This window comes from Orcinus orca, chromosome 13, assembly GCF_937001465.1.
Source record: "Orcinus orca chromosome 13, mOrcOrc1.1, whole genome shotgun sequence".
In the NCBI taxonomy this organism is placed as follows: Eukaryota; Metazoa; Chordata; class Mammalia; order Artiodactyla; family Delphinidae; genus Orcinus; species Orcinus orca.
In genome coordinates this window covers 78806322-78828615 of record NC_064571.1, presented here as the reverse complement: position 1 = coordinate 78828615, position 22294 = coordinate 78806322, and the positions used below count along the sequence as shown (strand labels likewise).

The following is a 22294-nucleotide window of genomic DNA, read 5'->3' as shown; positions in this document are numbered from 1 at the left end:
GGAATACGAGGAAGTTTTTCTATGTGGCTTGGCAACCTCTCCTCTGTACCTTCCTTGAGTTCTTCTGGCCCAAAATATGTTTCTAGAGCCTGTAAGCTGAAAGAAACTATGCCTAGATAGTTGGCCAAGGATTGTGTTCTATTTTGGCAGTGAAATGCATATTTATCATTAAGTGGACTTTATTACACCGTTCCATGAGGCTGTTCAGAGTGACCTTTACAAAATTATCCCAATACTCGTGCTTACAGTTCTGGAAAAACAACCACAGCAACTACAAGCAACTCCATACTCATTTTATGTGCTTAGTACAATGGCAGGAAACCAGATGACTCAAAGAGTTACTATCATTCCAACTTCATTGATTCAGAGCCTCAAAAGATCAGAATCTATCAAGATTCCTTGCAAATGTTTTGTTAAACTGTTGTATCTAATATCCCCATTCACAGATGAAAATTGAAATTTTATAAAATCATTTTAAAAACACTTACTGCGTGTCCATGTGGTAAAGGTGTTGATGAGCAAGACAGGGTTCCCATCTTCAAAGTGTTCCAAGGGTCTAGCAGAGACAGGCAAGTAGACAAGTAATTGCAATGCACAAAACTACCTTGAAAGTGCTAACTGCAGATGCAATTGTAGCACCAACAAAGCAGTTATAAGACTACGGAAATTAACTTGATTTCCATTTTGCTTTATGATACCAATTTGTGTATCACAAAAATGAAACCACTTGAGAATTACCAACGGAGAATAAGAGAAATGTATTTTTTTCCTAAACTTAAAATGGACATGCTTTAAATTATTCAGTAAACTTCTTAGAGTCTGGCACGATTTTCTCCTCAGTTTTCTGCCACATGTTTTCTTTGAAATGAACATGATTACTCTGTATAAGAGGTGGAAGAAAACATCATTATCCAAAATCATAATGGCGCCCAAGCCATTTGATTAGTTAATCTTCAGCAACGAAGTATACCTAGGAAAAAGTCAGTTGGGATTAGAGAGAAATCTAAATTACCAGCTGCTTTAAAGGAAAATATATTAATTTTTTACTGTGAAAAATTTCAAACGTACAGAAAAAATTTAGAGAATAGTATAATTATCCATTGACCTACTACCTAGCATTCAAAAATATTAATGCCATCTCATTTTGATATTATCATCATTTTTCTTCTCAGTCCCACTCACCTCCCTTCTTCCTCAGAAAAATCATTCTGTTGAACTTGGTATGCATTTTCTTCATGAATACATTTATTCTTTTCACTAAATATGTATATCTCTATAGTATCATTTTGGCTTTGTGATATTTAAGTAGATGACGTCATATTGTATGTGTCATTCTCCAACTCACTTCTCTCAAAAATATTTTTAAAGCACTGTTTTTATTCATATATCATTCATTCGTTTTGACTACCATATAGTGTTTCATCATGTGACTATACTTCAAATTAAATTACTCATTCCCTATTCGATGAACATTTAGGTTTTTGTAACTTTTTTTTTTTAATTTGCTATTGTAAACTTGTAGTGTACATCTTTTTCACATGTCCCCTTGTGTGTTTGTGTGAGTTTCTCTAGGATATATATGTCGAAATGGAATTGCTGGATTATGTTCTATATGCATCTTCTGCTATATTAAATATTGCCAAACTATTCTCCAAAGAAGATGTACCAATAAATAGTCCCATGAGCAATATATTAGAAAGAATTCATATTTTTTCTACATCTTTGAAGACACTTGATATCAGCATATTTTCAAAAAATATTTTTACCAAACTGATTATAAAAAAAATGGTCCTTTGTAATTTTCTATTTTCTTATTTTTTTATTGGCCATTTATGTTTTCTTCTCTGTAAATTATCTATTCATATGCTTTACCTATGTTTCAGTAGGATTATCTTTTCCTCATCCATTATTTGGAATTCTTTATATAATCTGAATACAAATCCTTTGTTATATACATTGCAGATGTCTTCTCCTTGCCTGTCACTTATTTAACTTTATCCACGGTTACTTTTGTCTTAAAAACAGTTATTAATTTTGATATAGTCATATTTATCAACCTTTTACCATGATTTGTGCATTTTGTTTAGTTTTGGTTTTAATCCATCTGAAATATAATTTTGTGATTGGTGTGAGGTTGGGATCTAGTTTTATTTTTGCCCTTTAGACAATATTTTCCTAACACAATTTTGTTGAATATACTTTTGCCAGAATTTCAGATTAACTGGAACTAGGTAGGGTGGAAGGAATGATGAAGCATATACAGACATCTAAGTTTCTGACTTGGACTTGCAAACTCACGGCTCTTCCCTGAATTATTGAGACAGAGATGAGGTCCTGCCCCCTCTATTCTCCATTGCCTTATGCTTCTCTAGAAGATAAGTAGCTCATTTCTTCTGTCAGCTACTTCATGCTTTTGTTGATGGAATCTAGGTGTAAGTTTCATTCAAAGAGAACATTAGATTTGCAATCAGGAGATGAGGCTCTGGAACTACATCTTCCATAGATATTCTCTACACGCTTAGAAAAAGCTTGTGTCTTCTCTAGGCCTCAGTTTCTCATCTGGAAAAGAAAAGCATTCATCTAAACTAGGATCTATTTATTTACACTCTCTGGATCTCAGCCTTCTCAACTTTATAAGTGGGAGGATTAATTAGATTTTACAAAGATCTTTTCAAGTTCTCATATTTTAATGTAAGTTAAAATGGTAACTTATAGATCTCTCACCATTAACATTAATGTGCTACCATAGAATCTTGTACATTATAGAAATGTGTTATCACTCCATATTATAAATTGTAATTAAATTTTTTATATATTATTTATATCTTCCACTGGGTCATTGGTTTCTACAGGAGTTAAGAAGCTTCTTATTCATCTCCATATCCTGATAAATAACAAGGTTTCTGCACATAGTCTGTTTTGTAAATCAATCTAACATTTTGTAAGTCAAAAAATAGTAATAATAAACAAATTGTTTTTGATAATTTCTTAGATAATTCCCCTCAATATTTTCTCTTCTCACTCTTTCTGAAACTCAGACTAGTAATATGTTTGATTTTGTGGAATAGTCTCTATTTTTCTATTTTTTCCTCACCATTGCCTGTCCTTTTGTCTGCACTTTTTATTGATGTGTAAGGAGGAAGACGGGAAAACAACTGACTTCATTTTTTCAGTAAATAGTTGTAATTATAATGTGTATTTAATATTGTATGTCTGCTTTTTCCACTTAACATATCATAAGTAATTTGCCATGTTTCAACATTGTATTCACAACTTTATATTCCATTGAGTAAACATGCCATAATTTACTATACATTTCCCAAGTGGGACATGGTTATAGTTCTAGAGTTTTTACCATTATTAAATAAAGCTGCAATAATTATATCCCTATATGCAACTTTTTTCTCTTGGATTATTTCTTTAAGATAGCTTCCTCTGGAATCAAAAGTGTTGATATTTAATGCTTCTTGATTTCTAGTACTTTCTAGTGGGTTGTACCAACATACAGTTTTACCATGTTAGGTTATTTGAACGATTGAAATTGGCCATTGATACTGTGTCTTTTGTTCTGTTCATGTTCATTGCCCAGCCTTCTGTCATATTCTCTTCCCATTTATTTTTAAGCACCTTTAATCCATAAATGACATTTATGTGACATATTTTTCACATTTTGATATTTGCCTTTTTTTCTGGTGTTTTTAGACTCTCTAAACTTTGAATTTATATAGTTATATATATCAATCATATACTTGATAGTTTCTGCCACTGCTTTTATGTTTAGAAAGTTTAATTTAACCATCATAAATAGGTTAAATATGTTTCTCTGGTTTTGTTAACTATTTGTGTTTACTCTGGCATGAATAATCTTTTCACATTCTGATCATTCCTCTTTTCTGATTCAAATGGTTTCCTTAATCACTGGTATTTGCTTTATATGTAAAGCTATATGTATATAATAGCTATTAACATTTTGTCTAGCATATTTTCAGTTTCTAATAGTTTGCTTTGACTTAATTTTATATTAAACTGTTTATTCCAAATGTTAGTGATGTTTTAAAAGATGTACATGGTGTGGTTCTGACTTACATTTTTCACTTAACTGCTATCAAGTGGTGATGATGGCATCCCTTACAAAATTACATTTCCTTTCCTCCTTGTTCTAAAAATCTTCCTTGATCGTACATTAAGTAATTATGTGTAGCCAGATCTATTTCTAGACTCTCCGTTCTGTTATGCTGATCTATAAGTCTGTTTTTGTGCCAGTAAATCCTTCACTTATTTGAAGAGAGCTCAAATTTCCTCTCTTGAGTCTTTGCTGCTGTAGCCTAGACATTCCCAGCTTCTTCAATTGCTGCCCTTGTATTTAGCAACCAACCCCTGCCCCAACACCCTGGGGGCCAGGAGATAACCGACCAGGACTCTCACTACCCTTAAGTTGCCTCACTTGGGTAAAGAAATGCATAGATCAGGGCAGCACCCAGGCCAGAAAGGAGAGTAATGAACCCTTACATTGAAATAACAGTTTCTGCCCTGGAAAGCACTTTCTTGTTTCTCATCTCCTTTAATAAGGCAGAATAGCTAACAGTGGATAAGCGCCTTCCAGGATTCAAATCCCACTGTTTTCTTACTGTGTGACCTTGGGCAAGTTTGTTAAATTCTCTGAGCCTTATTTTCCTTGACTGTAAAATGAAGACATACATGGTGGCTACTTCATTAAATTATTGTAAACATGAAGAGCATAATCCATGAACACATGGTAAGTACTTACTAATATAAGCCATGATCATTACTGCTAAAATATTGATTATGTAAATTTATTATTTCATTTAACATTTTGAGATAGTTATTAACATACACAATTTAAAGTTGAATGAATGGGATAAGGAAGGTTCAGTAACTTTCCTAAAGGCACCAGCTAATAGAAGTGCCAGAGCTGGGGATCTCACCTCATCTGACTCCAAGGTCCGTGCTCTTTTCTGTAGATGACACGACTGCGCAGCATGATGTAAAGTACTTAGAACTAGTTCTCTGAGTTCTGCAACAGTTATGTAAGTGAAGCTGTAAATTCTTAGGTAAAGGTAAATGTAAGGTTCAACTATATGATCATCTTGAGATTTCCTTTTGGTTTCAACGTGGAAGGGCATTAGATTAATGGGAAGGATAGATATGGTTTTATCTTAATCTACAAATTAGCTGACATGGAAACAGATTCCTTCAAACTAAGTATTACTCAACCTGCTGCTCCAAGTGGCAGTGACATAGGCCCAGAAGCATTTGTCATCCCCACGGGGTGCCACAGGAAGCAGCACTTCCTTTCCTTCAGCACATGTTACCTGTGCTCTCAGAAGGCCCACGGCCGGGAGGGAGGCGTGTGGAGGATGCCACGTTAGCAGCCTGTGCACACAACGGCAAAGTCAAACAGAACCGGAAGGTCTAATTTTAGCCCTCTCAGCCTTGGCATTGTTCCTTTTAGCCAAGATATTTTTCATGCACCACAGTAAAGTGCTTTGTTCCAGCCTTACTGGGTACTTCACAAAGGCCCAGCAAGGACGGGTTGAGCATGATTCAGGGCCGGAAATACATCAAAGCCAGGAACCTCAATGTTGAGGGCCAGCTCTCCTCTGGCAAGTTTTGGTAAATACGCTCTTTCCAGCTACCTCCCAAAGCCCCAAGAAGGAGTGTGCGGTCGCCTCTGCTTCTCTAGCTTCTTTGTGAAACTTCAGTGCTGCTCATCAGCAGGTGTCTTTGCTCCGTCGAGCCTGGGATTTGCACGCCACTCTCTCTCTTCATTCCTGCTTAACAAAGCCCACTTCTTTCCACACGTCTGGGTCTTGTTTTCTTTCCTGAGGTGTCCTGGAAGGCTCTCTAGATGAAGAACTAGAAACACTTCCACAAGTTACAAGCTGCTTCTGTGGTTTGTTCCTTACAGCGACCCGGTGAATTAGGTGAGGCAGAAACTTTCACAGAACTTTTGGAGATGAGAAAAATGGAAGCTCGAAGAAGAAGCCAACTGTTGCCAAGGTCACACAGGGAAACATGGGCAGAGTTGGGACTGTACACCGGCTCTTGTGTTTTAGGAAAAGGCATGGTCACATTAACCTGTCAAAGCACAGAAAATCCACACAGGTCGTTTGGCAGGGCCCTGGGAAACTTTTCCCGAGGATGTCAGTGGGTTTCATGGCCCAAAGTTCCAGGCTGAGAACCCAGGACGGTGGTCTTTACCTTCAGGCAAATCACCGTTTCCTATTTCCTGGGAAAATGGCAGGGAAGCTTGATCCCAGACACATCCAGAGATACCATTGTTTCCAAAGCCTTTGTAAGGGAGGAAAAGTAATTTTCCTTCTACCCTCTAGGTTCCTGGTTACGACCGATTAACTGGAGAAAAACATAAGTTTAATAACATGTATAACTTCTTATACAAGTGAAATATCCAAAAAAATGAGTAACTCTCTGAAACGGTCCAAGCCATCCCCTTAATACTAACTTCAGCTAAGGGTTAAAGGAGATGTTGATGGGAAGGAGAGCCAGACGTGAGACCCTATCAGGCAAAGCACAGTAAGCAAGGGTATGGTTGTTATGCAGATTTAAGTCAGTTACCTTCTCCATTGATAAGAGTTCCTGGAGATTTAGTCATCCTCCTAAATTCTGTTCAGAGAGGGAGACACCTTACAAATGGAGATTTCCCTCATAAATGTAGATGTCTCCTTCAGAAGGGTAACTTCTCAGTTTTCAGAGATTCTCCTATGTTTGCTGTTTATTAAAAATAATCAGCCTAAAATAATCCTTATGCGAAAGAGACATGTTCTGAAGTGGCTAATTCTGCGCCCCTTCACCTTCTGAGGTCTTTCCTTTGACCTTCAGATAGATCCCTCTCTGGACCTCATTGGACAATCCGAGATCTGACCTTAGGCACCCAGAAGTTATGATCTATGGCATTATCATCTTTCTCTATCTTTGAATTTTCCATCTTTTGAGTTTCAGTTTCAGTCATTATAATGAACACTGGATAGTGTGTTGACATTGACAAAGCTCTTTCCTATCTTACACCTTGTGGTAACACATCTGAGATTGGGATTGTTATCATCAATCTCACAGATGGAAGAATTGAGCCTCAGAGGGGTTTCCCAACAGGGTAGATGCTGAGGGTCAGAGGCTCTGACACACAGGGCTCCCCTCCCAACACTGTGTCTCCCCATCACTGCTTCTCCATGTGCCAAGATGGGGGAGGAGGCAGCAGACCCGAGTGTCTCCTGAGCTTCTCCCCCGTATTCATCCTTTCATCCAGAGCTAACCAGGGTGGGCTTGAGAACTAAAGGTCTTTGGCCTACAGGTGAACCCTGAAATACTGCTGTGAATTAACTATTTGAAAAAAACGTGGCTTTAATTGAAAGCACCACAAAAGTTCTCTTTCCAGGATTCCTGAGACTGTTTGTGGACCAAAGACATTTTGTTTGTTTGTTTGTTGAAATTATTTATGTACATTTTTTTCTGATTACAATGTTATATGTGCACATTATAAAAATTCCAAAATGATACGGGGGGGAGTGAAATATTACCATTATACTGCCAGCAGTTACAACCACTATTAATACTTTGATGTACATTATGTACTTTCCCAAATTTCTGTGCACACTAACTTGAGCTTGTGTGCATATAAAGTAAAAGCAGGGCGATACTACGTGTACTGTTTTGTGACTTGCTTTTTTACTTAACAGTTTATTGCAATTTCTTCTCTCCTTTCTTCTTTCTTTTTTTGGACCTCAAGGGTACACTTACGTTAATCATATTCTTCCGTTCGTGGCACACAATCATCATTGTTTATATAAAGCCCCTCTTATGTTTTATTATGTTTTTTATCTTCTGCACTCACTTCCATTCTCCTCCATTCTATTGTATTTAGTATATGTTCTCAGGTGTTTATCCTTGAGAATATACAGTTATTTTATGTTTGTGTGTTTTAATTTAAATAAATAACATTGACCCAATACTAGTTCATACCAGTCAATGTAGATCTACATTACCACTTCTAATGGCTTCATCATCTCCGTTGTATAGTTCTACCAAAATCTATCTAACCAGTTTCCTTTGATGGACAGTTAGGTTATTTTTTGAAAAGGTTTTGCTTTTAATTGTTTTAAACAATGCTGAAGTAAACATTCTTATATATATATGTCTCTGCAGGTTTGTGATTATTTCCTTGTGATAATTTTGAAGGACCACTTTGTGAAAAATCCTTCATCCAATTTTTCATTTTTCAGTTCCTAAGGTAGTTTTGTTACTGATTCCTGGAGCTCCCCCCTCCGCACATCCTCTTTCTCTCTCTGTCTCTGTCTCTCTTTCAACACTTTGCTGGTCTCTCCCTAATGGCATTTAGCACAGTCAGCTTTGATCTCTGTTTCATAGGTTCTTGCTTATCACTCAGCTGATAAGCTCTAGCTCGTTGTTGACTGAGATCACATCATAATTGATTCAACAGCGTTTCCTGTGCACCTGTTCAATGGTAGGCTCTGAACTGGATGCCAAGGTGAACGTGACAATCACGTTCCCCTTGAGGAAACCCAGGTCTGGTGAGACAGCAGACATGCCTTATGGTGACCATGCCATGGCAGGTGGCATGGTGACAGCAGTGTGTACAAGAGTCAAGGTGAGAAAGAGGAAGCCAGACAAGAAAGTCACAGGAGATGATCCCCGTCCGTATCTGGAGTGTGGATTGGAGTTTACTGGAAGATCAAAGTGGACCTGATGGGAACTGCCCTCACAGCAAAAGGAACAGCTAGTAAACAACCAGAGAGGTTTGCGATGATACAGGAAGTTGAAGCATAGGGTGGGAGCATGGGGAGGGTGGACAAAAGGTGGGGTGGGGACAGAGTAGGTCCCGGTGAGGATTGGATTCAGAGTAAGGATAATGGGAGGCCACTGAGGGGTTAGGCAGAGCAGTGATGTGATTGGATTTTGTGTTTTAAAAAGGTCATTTTGGCTGTAGTGTGGAAGATGGAGGGCAACACCGTAGAGGGGAAAGCAAGCGAGTTAGGAGGCTATTGCAGTCATCGATCATGTCCTGCACTAAAGTAGTGGCCACAGAGAGAGGTAGATGAAATTTGAGAGAGAGTTAGGCAGTAGAATCTACAAACTACTTAACTGGATAATTGATTAGATATAACCCCCAGGCTTATAAGGGACCCTGGGCAGGTGGTGGGGCCATTTACCCAGAGAGGAGCACAGGAGGATATGCTGAGTTTGATACGGTTGTAGGATAGAAAAGTAGAAATGTCTAGCAGGTAGACGGATATATTCTCTACTATTCAGGAAAGGCCTACCATGGAGATTTGGGAACCACATTTATCTTTGTAATAGATGATAATATTGAGTAAAAGTTTGTTACATAAGTGAACAAATTAATTTTTAGTATCATACTTCCTTCAGATAGAGCATTTTACTTCTATCAAGTCACCTTTATCTGAGAATGTCAAAGTTCTTTGTCCTTAAGGCCCACCAACGTGAGTTAAAGTCTTTTTTAGAATTACTGTACAGATAAGTAAGCATTTAGGAACATGGTAAGAGCAGATGGTTCTCAGAGGGGAAAGACCACCAGCCTAAGAGTCAGAAGACTTGAGTGACTCTGCCACTACTGGTAGACACTTGAACATGTCACTTGCCCCTTGGGATATCCAAGTCCTTACTCTGGGGGCAAGGAGAGAGCTTGCACCACTGATGCTCCAGGCTGCTCCTAGCCCTGGGACTTATCTTGAATCCCCAAGGATGTAGTCGGTGCCCCCTGCCTGTTTTATGCTTGTAGGGTAGGATCTCCACTGTCATCCCAGGAGGTTCCCAGTTGGAGGGAAAGTCATCAGAGAATGCCACGAGAAAGCCCGTCTCCCCTTTTCTGAAGCTGTTCTAGTCCCCAGAGGTGGCATGAAAGGCCAGCCTGTGATCGACACTCTCCCTGCCCCCTGGGAAGAGCTGCTGGGGACTTGTGAGCCCTCGGCTTTAGGGGGATGAAGAAGAGAAGAGCAGAAAGAACCAGAGGGCCAGATATTTGCCTTTATTAGAAAAGAAAACCCCACGCAATGTGCTGGGAGACTTTGAGGCTTAATTTTCAGGGTTGTTTTAACAGTCTCTGGAAACTAGCAACCTAATGTCATGTGTTTAAGGGATCCAAGAGGGTTGGTGATGGGGATCGTTTCAGCATCCCGGCACAGAGGTAAACATGCCTCCTGGCTTACGGGCTATGTGTGTTTGCCGTGGGGACAGCACACTGTGAGGGTGGGAGGGTGGGACCGCCCAGTTAGGTCAGGAGACTGGGGTTCTCATCCTGGCTGTGCCGTCAGTTGCCTGTGTGATACTGGAAGACCTCAGACTCCCCAACTGAAACCAAGGGGCTTAAAACAGAAGAACCCAGAGTCAGGTCTTTACAAGCTTTCGTCTTCCCTAGTTGTGTGATTTTTAAAATCTTAATGCTAGACCCCAGTACAGGATCTTGAAACCATGTCGAGGATGCCAGATGGAAGGAGTGAGGAATCGGAGACAACTTGGGTTATGTTTGTGCTGCTTTGGGTGTTTTCTCGTTAGACCATCTACCTTGATTTTTATTCATGTTTTTCATCGGTGACTCCCAAGTTGACTGAGAATCATATTCACCTGAGCTGCTTGTTAAAAGTACCGACTTCCCCCTAAGGGAGGGTCTCATGAAGCTGTATTTTTTGTTTTGTTTTTTTTGTTTTTTTTTTTTGCGTACGCGGGCCTCTCACTGTTGTGGTCTATCCTGTTGCGGAGCACAGGCTCCGGACGCGCAGGCTCAGCGGCCATGGCTCACGGGCCCAGCCGCTCCGCGGCATGAGGGATCTTCCCGGACCAGGGCGCGAACCCGTGTCCCCTGCATCGGCAAGCGGACTCTCAACCACCGCGCCACCAGGGAAGCCCCAATGAAGCTGTATTTTTAACACAATAACCAAGGATGATTCTTGCACTTAGGCAAGTTTGGGACATAACTGCTTAAGGGTTTTCACCTGGGGACCAGCCACAGTTGAAGTTGCCCGATGCGGGTGGGAATTTGTCTCTCTGTCCCTTGTGCTCCCCAGCTCTTGGCTGTGAACATTCATCTCTCCAGGCCCCATATTCCAAGAGGTGAATGTCTCCTGCATCCAGTTCTGAGCCCTTCAAGGCTGGAACCATGTCTTCTCTTTACACCCCACCGTGCCCAGCACAGGGCCTTTCTCATAGATGATGCCTATAGATGTCCACTGAACTGAGTTGCCCAGAGAGTTTCTATCTGCCTCAGTTAACCAGACCATCAACCATCATTGGTACAAATCCATGCCTTTAAGGACAGGAGGAGAGGAGATTAGTGAGAATTTGTAGAAACGTGTCACAGAGAAGACAGCATTGGAACTGAGCCTTGCAGAGGGAGTAAGATTTGGGCCAGTGGTAAGGAAAAGAAAGGGGGATCCAGGCAGAAGTCTAAGCACAAGCAAAGCCAGGCTCTTCCAGTTATTCTCATGTTCAGGTGAGAATCCCAGAGCCCAGAGAGAAGACCTGATATATTCAAGGCTGGCCCAGGTAACTTGACACTAGAACCAGATCAACTCCATTCAAGACTCCTTCCATACCTGGCACTGTTGTGTGTTCCATAGGCCTCCCACCTGAGCCCCTAAAGCTCTTTCAACCTCTGCTCTGAGCCCTATTTCCGGGACTGTTTCCCCATCACTGTGCTCATCCTGCTGTGTGTCTGCATGTGTGGTGGTGCCACCCCAACTCAGACCCCAAGTCTTTCCATGAATCTCACCAAGATTCAGCCAGGCTGATGGTCCAATTACCTAGGAGAAGCCAGGCATGCTGTTCCATGTGCCTCATCGCATGCAGCAAGCCTTGGTGTGTCCTGAGAAGCTGGGCTTAGGTATCAGAGTAGGCAAAGGACAGGCTCAGGGCAACTCACACACACACACACACACACACACACACACACACACCCCACATATATATTTTATTTGAATCCTCTTTAAGGCCAAAAGGGTCTGTGGAGGAAAGAGCTTCTCGGACCTCCTGGTGGGTCTTTTCTCCCTTCCAGGAAGTTTCCCAGTTCTCAGAGCATTCTTACATGTTTTGCCTCTTCTGCTCTAGAATCCTGTTATCAAGACAGGGTAGGAAATGGATGAGAAGTGGCCAAACCCAAGGCAGGAAGACAAGTTAAGTGGTGGTTGAAGAATCCAGGCAAGAGATAAGAGCCTTTATCAGGAAACCAAGGAGGTTTGAGACATCTTGTTCTCTCTGTACTAAGCTTTTTACTAGCTAGCTGAGCTAGGGTAAATTATATATTCTTTCTGAGCTTCAAACTCCTCGTCAATAAAAGAGATGGTAATGATCTCTTTCTTATAGCCTTGTTATACGGGTAAATATTGTTACACAAAAGCCTTCTGTGAACTGCAGTGTATAAAAATGTGGTCTTCTCTTGCCCATCAGAACCCTTCTACCAGCCCCATTTTGTGCCTAGCACTGAGTCTCTATGACAACTCAAAGCATGAGAAATTATTTGATTTGGGGCTGGGCTGGCTTTTATCTCACAGCCTGGAACCCTAGCATAACAATAATACATCCTGGTATCTTTCCCCTCCCTTAGGTAACACATGCTTAGGTACCACCGGTTTTCAGGTAGAGAATGCAGAGCCAGCACGCACCGACTCTTTTGAGACAAGCCAGGCTGAAGTCTGTGACTCGTGTTTTCATACTTAGAAAACTTATGCTGCCAGTCAATGAGTGGCGGGGGCACAAGGACCTTAAAGATCATCTTGTCCAACTCATTTTTCAGTTGGGGAAACTGAGCAACAGGAAAGGAAAGGATCTTGCCCAAGATCACAGATTTAACTAGAAATAGAGTGGGCATAAATCCTTCCCATTATGTCATGGAATCTTTTGGGGAACATGTTAAGCTTTACTGTCATTTTACCCTTTCTTTCATCCCAGTCTCATAATGAAAGAAACTACTTGGCCCATGTCACTGCAGCCCCAATACGGGGAGGACATCAATTCATTTATCAGACATAACTAAGAATCACCTTTATGCCAAGTACTGAGGATGCTGAAACAAAGGCACAGGCCCTGACTTCAAGCTATTTAGAATTTAATGATGAAGACAGACAAGGAAACAATCTCTAGAAGGCCAGGCTATTTTCTATACAGTTAAATGAAACATTCCTCCCATCTGCTGTCTGCACTTTATACTTATGACTGCGTTGACTCTCCTCATGTATAGATTATTATGAGGCTGATTTTCCCAGAAAGAAACATACCAAATCCCATAATGGGTCTAATGAAGACCAGTGACAAGGTCCTTCGTAGTGGCTCACGTCCCATTCATTCATTTCCTCAAAAAATACTTGTTGAGCATCTAGTATGAGGTACCAGGGTGCAAAGATAAATAAAAGCAGTCCTCTCAAGGAACTAACAATCCAGTAGAGAAATCAATAAAGATCATGGAAGCTTTTATAAGGGAAGGGAGAGGCCGAGGACAAAGGATGCCTAAGTCAGCCTTGGAAAGTCTGCAGAGATTTCACAGAGGAGCTGGCACGTGAGCTGAGACTACTTAAAGAAGGAGAAGGAGTGTGCTGAGCAGATAAAGGGGGGTGACATTCCAGGAAAAGAAAACAGCACAGGCAAAGCATGAATGTGTGGAAGCATGCAAGCCCTGGGACCTGTAACAGTTGATTATTACTGGCATATGAAGTGAAAAGACAGGTTGGCAGAAAATGAGGCTATGAGTCGGCAAGACTGTGCCATGCTAGCAAGCTAGGGCTACATCCTGTAGACAACGGTGAGCTGTTGAGCGTTTTTGGGAGAAGATCACATGCTGAGGTTTGCATTTCAGAAATTCATTCAAGCAGCCATGCAGGTGGCAGGTTGGAGTAGAGAGCCCAGGCAGGTTGGAGTAGAGAGCCCAGGGAGGATTATTAATCCAGGCAAAACCTGATGAGGGCGGTGGCAGTGCCACTGTGAGCCAGGTCAGAACTTGATTTTGTACATGATTCATTTCCAGGCATACCTGAGTGATGGTGCTGACCATGACCTGTAACCGAGATGCATGAAGTTATGCATCTGAGTCCCCAAAACTGTGATTCATGGTGCTGACAATGTTCCCCTTTTGTGTAAGAGACCATCCTCTCCCGGGTCAACTGAACAGTTTAAGGCATCGCAATGATGTGTAGAGAATCCAAGCTCCCTTGCTTAAGAGAGAAGCTGACACGTTGACCTTCTAAAGGCTCTTGGGGGAGGTGGTTTTTAATAACCCTTAACCCCTTTTCCCATCATTCATACAAACTCACTTCTGAGCTTGTGGTTTTGGTAAATCTAACAGGCTTTTCCAAACAAGAGCTTGGCAAAGTGATCCCTCTCTCATCCCTCTTGCAGTGCCAGGAAACGCTGTTTCAGCCTCTCAAACCTTCCTGCTTTCGCGGTTCCTGTTCCTTCTCCTGCAATGCCTTCCAACCACCTGTCTGTCGGTGACTGTGCACTAGAGTCTTGCAGATCCACGTTCAAATTCTAGCTCTGCCACTCGTTAGTTGTATGATTTTGTACAAGAGAGCTGCCCTAATTATTTTGCTGAGTTGTCACAGGGTTAGAGGTCAAGGTTGTGAAGTGTCCATCCTAGTGCCTCCCCCGCAGCCACTCAGGGTTCAGTAGCTATTATTATTAGGTGAGAGTCTAGTTCAATAATGAAAATTTGTAATTCTCCACTGAAAAGAACAAAGAGAAGTACGGAAAGGTTGGTAATACATCTTTTGATTATCAAGATAACCATGAATTACCATTTTCTTACCCAGATTAATTAAACCTGACACCTGAGTACCCACTTGATTTCCATATCCAGCTGTGGAATCCCACAGTAACTTATAATTAAGAGATGGTTTTTAATCAGAAACTTGAAATTAAGAGCAAAAATATGTAGAGAAACTCCATGAGAAAGGGCATAGTTGCAGATCCTCAGGCCCTTTTATCAAGCAGAAGAATTTGGAAGCAAGTGACCATCTAAACAGCATCTTTTCACCACGCTGTGTGCTTCCGAAGAAGCAGCTCCCCCTGAAAGCAGCAATAGTGGTTTGGTTTCATTATTTGGAAAGAATTGTTCAGTGTTAGGGCAGGTTACTGACAATGGGTGTGGAATCTGTTTTAGAAGAAGGTAAAAAAATAATAACAGGGTATGTGGTTAGATTACCCCTTCTGGGCTATTGCAGGTATAGACCTGCTGAGAGCCTAGCAGAGAATTTGTCTCAAGCACACTGAAGGACTAGGTCCACTTGGGTAAATTCTCCAAAACCTAACTCTGTCTCCTCTAACAGGACTTTACAGATCTTGCGATACTTTCCTTGTTCTGTTAGTAAAATCACTAACTTGACTTTTTTAATTACTCTGTGGTTAATTTGTTTTGTTTTAATTCTTTTTTGTCACAAAAACAACAACGTTAAAGGGAAATTTTTAAAAATCATCTTTAATTTTCCTGCAGTAATAAAACTGTTTTAATTTTGGACTTCTTTTGGTCTTTGTTTACCTATGTATTTCTTAATTAGCCATCACAGTAAATCTGAAAGAGTTTTTTTTTAATGTGTGCTTTATCGAGAAAGAAATTAACGCTAAAGCAGTTAATTAATATTGCTGTAAGCAACACATAAGGTCAATGGCCAAATCAGGGATAACTCTAAACCTATGCTCTGTCCACCTACTGTGGGACTGTGATGTTGGCCACACAACCTGGCATATAATCAATGTATTTTATATTTTATTTTATGCACTATTATTTTGACTTACTGGCAGTAATAAGAATAGAATGGAATTATGTCAACTGAAATTCACTAACCAATCTTTTAAAAAAAGCCATCCAGAAGTTGTCAACACTGAAGGCAATGTTGTAGGAAGTTTCTGAAGATGAGAAGAGAGACAGAGAATTAATGAGACTAGTAAAAATGATCTGTTGGCATTTGAAAAAGAAAAAAACAGCAGAAACTTTGGAACTAGAACAACGCATTCCCTACCATTGCTGATCAGATTTCCAAAGCCACTTTTCGATCATTTGGCTATAAGTCCTTCTTACCGTTCTTGTCAATAATCCCACTTAATATCCCTGCAAACTACATGTAGAATTAGGCACCTGTGCAGTAAGTGCTAATGAATCATAATTTGTAAAATGAGAATACAAACATTTTCCATGTACTTTACATGAATAGCATAAAAAGGGATGTTGGCTTTCCATGTGGGAGTCAGTGCTGTTAAAAGATGACACATGATGGAGGAGGATGAACTCTACAGCCTTTTGAGAAGTCTTTCCTGGTCATCTCTTTTCTAGAATATCAGATAGAAGGAAACAGACTTGGGGAGACTTTGATCAGACACACTGGAGGGACTTCTAACCACAAGGGACTGCTCAGAACTCTAGCTTGGTTCTTAATCAAGCTTGAAATGATCACAGCCACCGTGCTAATTGCATTAATTTGCTTTTCATCAGGCAGAATGGGGAAACAGAATAGCAAACTGGCCCCCGAAGTGATGGAGGACCTGGTGAAGAGCACAGAGTTTAATGAGCATGAACTCAAGCAGTGGTACAAAGGATTTCTCAAGGACTGTCCAAGTGGGAGGCTGAATCTCGAGGAATTTCAGCAGCTCTACGTGAAGGTAAGTTGTTTTTCAACGTATTTTTAATCTTCAGGCCGGAAAACATTGTCTTTATCACATGTAGCTTCACATGGAATTATAACTCGAAGTAGCCAATTTGTTTCAACTCTGGTGGTTTTCCACCCAAAAAGAAAAATGGTCATTTTTAAAAATGCAAAGGGATGTGTTTTGTTCCAGACATAAGTCAAGCAATTTCTGAACAAGAGTAATTGTTCAGTCAAAACACCAAACAGTTCAGAGGATGATAGCATCTGGTAAAGCACAGTAAAAATCTCAGATAATAGCATTTGCTGATGATTATTGACAGGCGGCTAATTGCACCATTGTTTGGCTTGTTAAAGGTATCTGTACCTCTCTCAGTTATCGAGAAAGTATGTGGGAGGGCTTTTGCACCCAGAAAGTCCCCTTATTTGCAGGTAAGAAAAATATACAGATCTCCACAGCTTTGCATTTAGAAGGAAGTAGGGAGTTCTGGTATACATCAAGGTCTACCAGGATGGTCTTCTATCATTCTATCAAGGTCTAAAATATGGACTTTCCCCAGGATTTTGTACTGTTTAGAAGTTAACATTCCCTTGGACATTAGATAAAACTGTTCCGTGTAAGGTATAATTTGTACTGCAGTGGTATTGCTTCGGTTTGTCTGAGTTTATCATTTGTAGTTGTTCTAGATTTGGCGTGATCTAAGACATTCCATTTTGTTTATACTTCGATAATGTGAGGCTTGTGGAAAAAGTGTTTCTCTTTTAATTACTCTGTTTGTAATTGTTTCTCTTTTAACTTTTGCTGACTAAAATACCAAATAGATAATAGTGCTCTTATCATTCAAGTGCAGCAAGTATCAATTGGAGCAATATGAACCATCCACAAGCATAGTATGTGCCTGGGATGATTATATAAAACATTAAACAGTGTCGTTCTCTCTTGAAGTTGAACATCTCATATAGCCTTTGCTCCAGCAATTCCATCCTTGCATATGTACAAGAAGGAACATGTATAAGAATGCTCATAGCCGCACTGCTCACAATACCCAAACTGGGAAACAACCCAAACACCCATCAAAGGGAGAGTGGAAAATAAACTGTGGTGTACTCACGTGGCAGTCAAAACCGTTGAACTGCAGCAAAACTGAAACATTAAGTGCAAAAAGTAAGTCTCAAAATACTTTAAATTAAACACAGATAAGATAAAAATATGTTTTATAGAACTACAAATAAAAGCCATAGCATCACACGAAAAAGAAAGCAAGAGAGTGATGAACACAGGATTCAGACTGCATCACCCAGCCTGCAGTTACGATGGTTACATCCAGGGCATAAGAGGCAAGGGATGAGACGGAAGGTTAGCCACATGGTTAGATAGATGGACGGATTGTGTCAAAGTCTTAGCTATGGCTTTGGGTGCTCGGTTTGCAGGTGGTTATTGCATTAACAAAAGCTTGCTAATCCTGCATGAACCACTAATGAATGTCAAGAATCCGTGATTGTCATTAATCCAGTGCTGACCACCTGAGGGCTCAAGGTATCTATAACTATCTTTTTAAATGTGTGTAGAAACGTACACAAAAAGTGGTATGTGTGCATGTTATACGATTACTGTGACACTTCTAAGAATATCTGAGTAATTCGTTTTTAGATCTTTTACACGGAAGCACTGAGAAACGCATTTACCATTCAATTGACAGAAATTGCTTTTGCTGAGAAGTGGGATGGTATGCATTTTCCTAGATTTTTATACAACTCACCACAGTTTTCAAAGTCACATCTACCATTTTAACACCCAGAAGTTAGCCTCTGCCTCAGAACTGTCTTCCCTCAGCCCCAAGGGAAGTACAGACAAATGAGATTTGTCAAAGCCACTTTCCTATCAGTAAAAGCCATGCAAGCTGTCACTCTATGTTTAAGAGAGCTCTATGTGCCATGCTTCTCACTATTTGTTCAAAGTGAGAGTGGTTTTGCCTTTGAAGAAATAGTTCAAATGCAGGAAAGGAAGTATTTTATTTACATGCTGGAAGTACTCAGCACTGAAAATAAAATCCACCTCAAGCTAAGGGAGGGGTGTGTGTAAACATCAAACATCCCTCAGTGTTTTATGGTACAACTGAGGTATATGTACCGATATCAACCCCTACTCCCCCCTCCCCCCAGAGTGGATTTTTTTTTCCAGGAAGGGGACATATAACTTTGTGGATGAAGTTTAGATTCTTGGCAGCCTCTTAACAGCCATATTTAAACTCAGCCTGTGCTCTTGTATCAAATAGAAAGTAGGCAAAGTCCTCCTCTCCTTCCAGAGTTGTCCAAGGACAAAATACAAAAGAGAATCGCAGAGGAAATATGCCACATCCACAGGAAAAAAAAAAAAGAAAGAAAGAAAGACAGGTCTGTTAGGTTAGAAGGGAGAATAACAGAGAAAGATGTGTATTATGTAATAAGGCCCAGGAGAAGGAAGAAAAGTCTTCCTTTAATGCAGCTTAAAAGTACAAATGTTCAGCAAGACACGGTCTTTGTCTTGGTGAATAGGCACTTTTCAGTTGTTCCTTCTATCTCAGTGTGGACATTGAGACATCCTGGAATCCAGCTGAGTGAGCAAAGCCACCGGTGGCCTCTGCCCTCCCGCCTGTGTGGTCAGCCTGACACATCTACTGTCACTGACCTGATCCATTTTAGGCTCTGGGAGAGTCACCTCACTGCGTGGAGTCAGTTCTGATGAGGGTATGGGGCGACAGGATAACGGGAGAGGCCCCCCCCTGCAAGGCCAGGGGCCACAAACCCTCAACTTCAGAAGCCTTTGTATCCAAAATATAAAGGAATTCCATTAAGTCTACATGTAAAACTGTCTAAAACTAAGGTTCAGAAAAATGAGGTAATTTGCTCAGTGCCGCAAAATGAGTGAAGTTCAGGACAGACATTAAAGACGGGTATGCTGACGTGCACTGCAGCACATGGCCCTGCCTCTCGACTGGGTTCCCCTGGCAGCCCCTCATCAACCTCCCTCCAAGCCCCTCCACCATACAGCTGCTGGAGTGGGATTTGAAAAACACAGGTCTGGGCAGGGACCATCCTAGTTTGTTACAGGTGTTACCGAACCAGGCTCCTTTGCCCAACACGCAGCAAGCCGTACGCTGAGATGCTGAGGTTTGTAGCAGAGAGTTTGTTCACAAGGCAGCCAAGCAAGGAGACAGGAGAAGAAGTCTCCGATCCACCTCCCTGAAGGCAAAAGGCTTGAGATATTTATGGGATAAAGAAGCAGGGTGGTCTTAGGCGTGGGGAAGGGTGATTGGAGGTGGGGAAAGTGTGAGGTAATCGGCGTTCTGAGCAGGAATATTGGGTTACATGCTTCTTCATGGGATGCGTGTTCCGGAATGGAGGCTCTTAGCATGGTCTGAGGGTAGAGTTTTTGGCCCTCTGACATCAAAAGGTCATTCATCAGACAACTGTGCAGGCCCAGTTTTAGGCTCAGTGGCCCCATCCAGCTTTTGTCAGCTTGACTAGACAGGAGTTGACTCCAGGTTTCTGGAAAACAGCTTAAGTGCCTGTTACTCTAGTGACCCATATGTCAGAGGCATTATCTATAAGGGTGGTTAAGATGTCTTGTGATATATTACCTAGCTACGTGAAGCTTGGAGGGTATGCAATTAAAGAAGGAAAAAGAAATAAGCAAGCTTAATCAGTAAAGGCAGGTTACAAGCAGAGGGGTTTTTAACAAGCTGTTCTCCTATCTGCTGTTCCGTAAGTCAAGGATTTCTGTTAACCCTATGGGGCACGGTTTCACAGGTTTCATTCTTTAGTCATGTAGAGAATAGTCACCTCACTTAAATCAACATACGACCCAGTGGCTAAGACAGGGCCTGCCACAGAGCAAGCATCAGTGTTGGTGAGTGAATTGTATTGAATGCTGGCTGTGTGTATCCTTCTCAGGAAGCCCTGTGGTGGAGGCATATAGAAGTGACTAAAGGACAGTCCTGCCTGCTCTCCAGGATCTCACAGGCTAATTGGAGAGACACAGTTAACCACAACACAAGGCAGAATGACATAAATGCTTGTTGGTGGGGCACGAGTGGAAAATAGAGGCTATTTCAAAATGGGATATTAAAGTAAGAAGTTAATTAATGCGGTGACGAAAGGAAGACTTTTCTCCTGGCCTTTTAGAAGATAAAACGTCTCTGAGTAGATAGCTTTTACCTTTGACAAACTTGGTACCTGTGAAAGGTGCCCACCCACCCCCAAATTCATGTGTTGAAATTTTTATCTCCAGTATGTCAGAATCTGACTGTATTTGGAGAGAGGGCCTTTAAAGAGGTAATTAAGTTAAAATGAGGTCATTAGTGTGGGCCCCAATCCAGTATGACAGGTGTCCTATAAGAAGAGGCAATTTGGACACAGACATGTACAGAAGAAAGGCCATGTGAAGACACAGGGAAATGATGGTCGCTACAAATCAAAGAGAAGCCTCGGAAGAAACCAATCTTACCAACACCTTGATCTTGGACTTCTACCCTTCAGACCTTTTATTGTTTAAACCACACAGTCTGTGGTACTTTGTTATGGCAGCCTTGACAAACTAAAAACAGTACTCGTTCCTTCTCTGTTACAAACTTCTCATGGGCAAACCCAGAGCCCTCTGTATCTGGTATAAGCACGCCTTCTGTCAGGAATGTTCTAACGCTCCTGGCACACAGAGATGTCGACGTTACTGCAGACGTTTCATCATCCCAACCACAGTACCGCTGCTGAGAGGTTGGGGAGAGAGATTTTGCATTTTGTCACCAAGAACCAAGTACCTGATTTTTTTCCCCCATGAGAATTTCCTGTTTCCAATAATTATAAGGATTGCCATGTTGAGATCACAAATTAAGATTGAGAGTTTGCAATTTGAACTGTATTTTCAGAGAATTTTTAAATTTAATCTTAAAAGAAAACCAGCCCTGTGGAAGAGCAAGCAGCTGCACGACGGAGGAGGTGTCCCTATCCCAGGTCCTCTTCCTTGGAAGGCTGATACCATTCCTGCTTCGTTTAGTCTCTGTGACATCAAAGCCAAAGAAACCAAGTGACAAACCGGGCAGAGTCCTGCAAAGCACTAAATGCATTTTTTTTTTTTTTTTTTTTTTTTGCGGTACGCGGGCCTCTCGCTGCTGTGGCCTCTCCCGTTGCGGAGCGCAGGCTCCGGACGCACAGGCTCCGGACGCGCAGGCTCCGGACGCGCAGGCTCAGCGGCCATGGCTCACGGGCCCAGCCGCTCCGCGGCACGTGGGATCCGGCACGTGGGATCACGAACCCGCATCCCCTGCATTGGCAGGCGGACTCTCAACCACTGCGCCACCAGGGAAGCCCCAGCTATTGTGTTTGAGAGCTCCTCTGCATAGTGTTGGCAGGAGGCCCACCAGATTGAGCATATTAGGTTGAAACAAAAGTACAATGAAACAAAACAAAACAAAACAAACAAACAAACCAAAACCTCTTGGCAGACCTGCTGAGATAATCTGGAAAACCACCCGTTGAAGATAAAGCTCATACCCCCAGGGCTCCTGCCACAGGTCTCCTGTCTCATTTCTCCTTCTCTTCTCTCTCCCTCCCTTTCGTCCCTTCCTTTGTGATCATTCTGAAAGTGCTTTAATCTGACAGCTCACTTGATTCTCACCATG

At 41.4% G+C, this 22294-nt stretch overlaps 1 protein-coding gene across 1 annotated transcript in view; it reads left to right on the top strand.

The window, feature by feature from the left end:
* The window catches only part of VSNL1 (visinin like 1), a 97355-nt gene that overhangs the window by 19717 nt on the left and 55344 nt on the right, over positions 1 to 22294 (top strand). Inside the window, exon 2 of the mRNA XM_004274864.3 lies at positions 16487 to 16653. Within this exon, the coding sequence (XP_004274912.1) occupies positions 16492 to 16653 (162 nt within the window). The 5' untranslated portion in view covers positions 16487 to 16491. The remainder of the gene's footprint in view (positions 1 to 16486; positions 16654 to 22294) is intronic.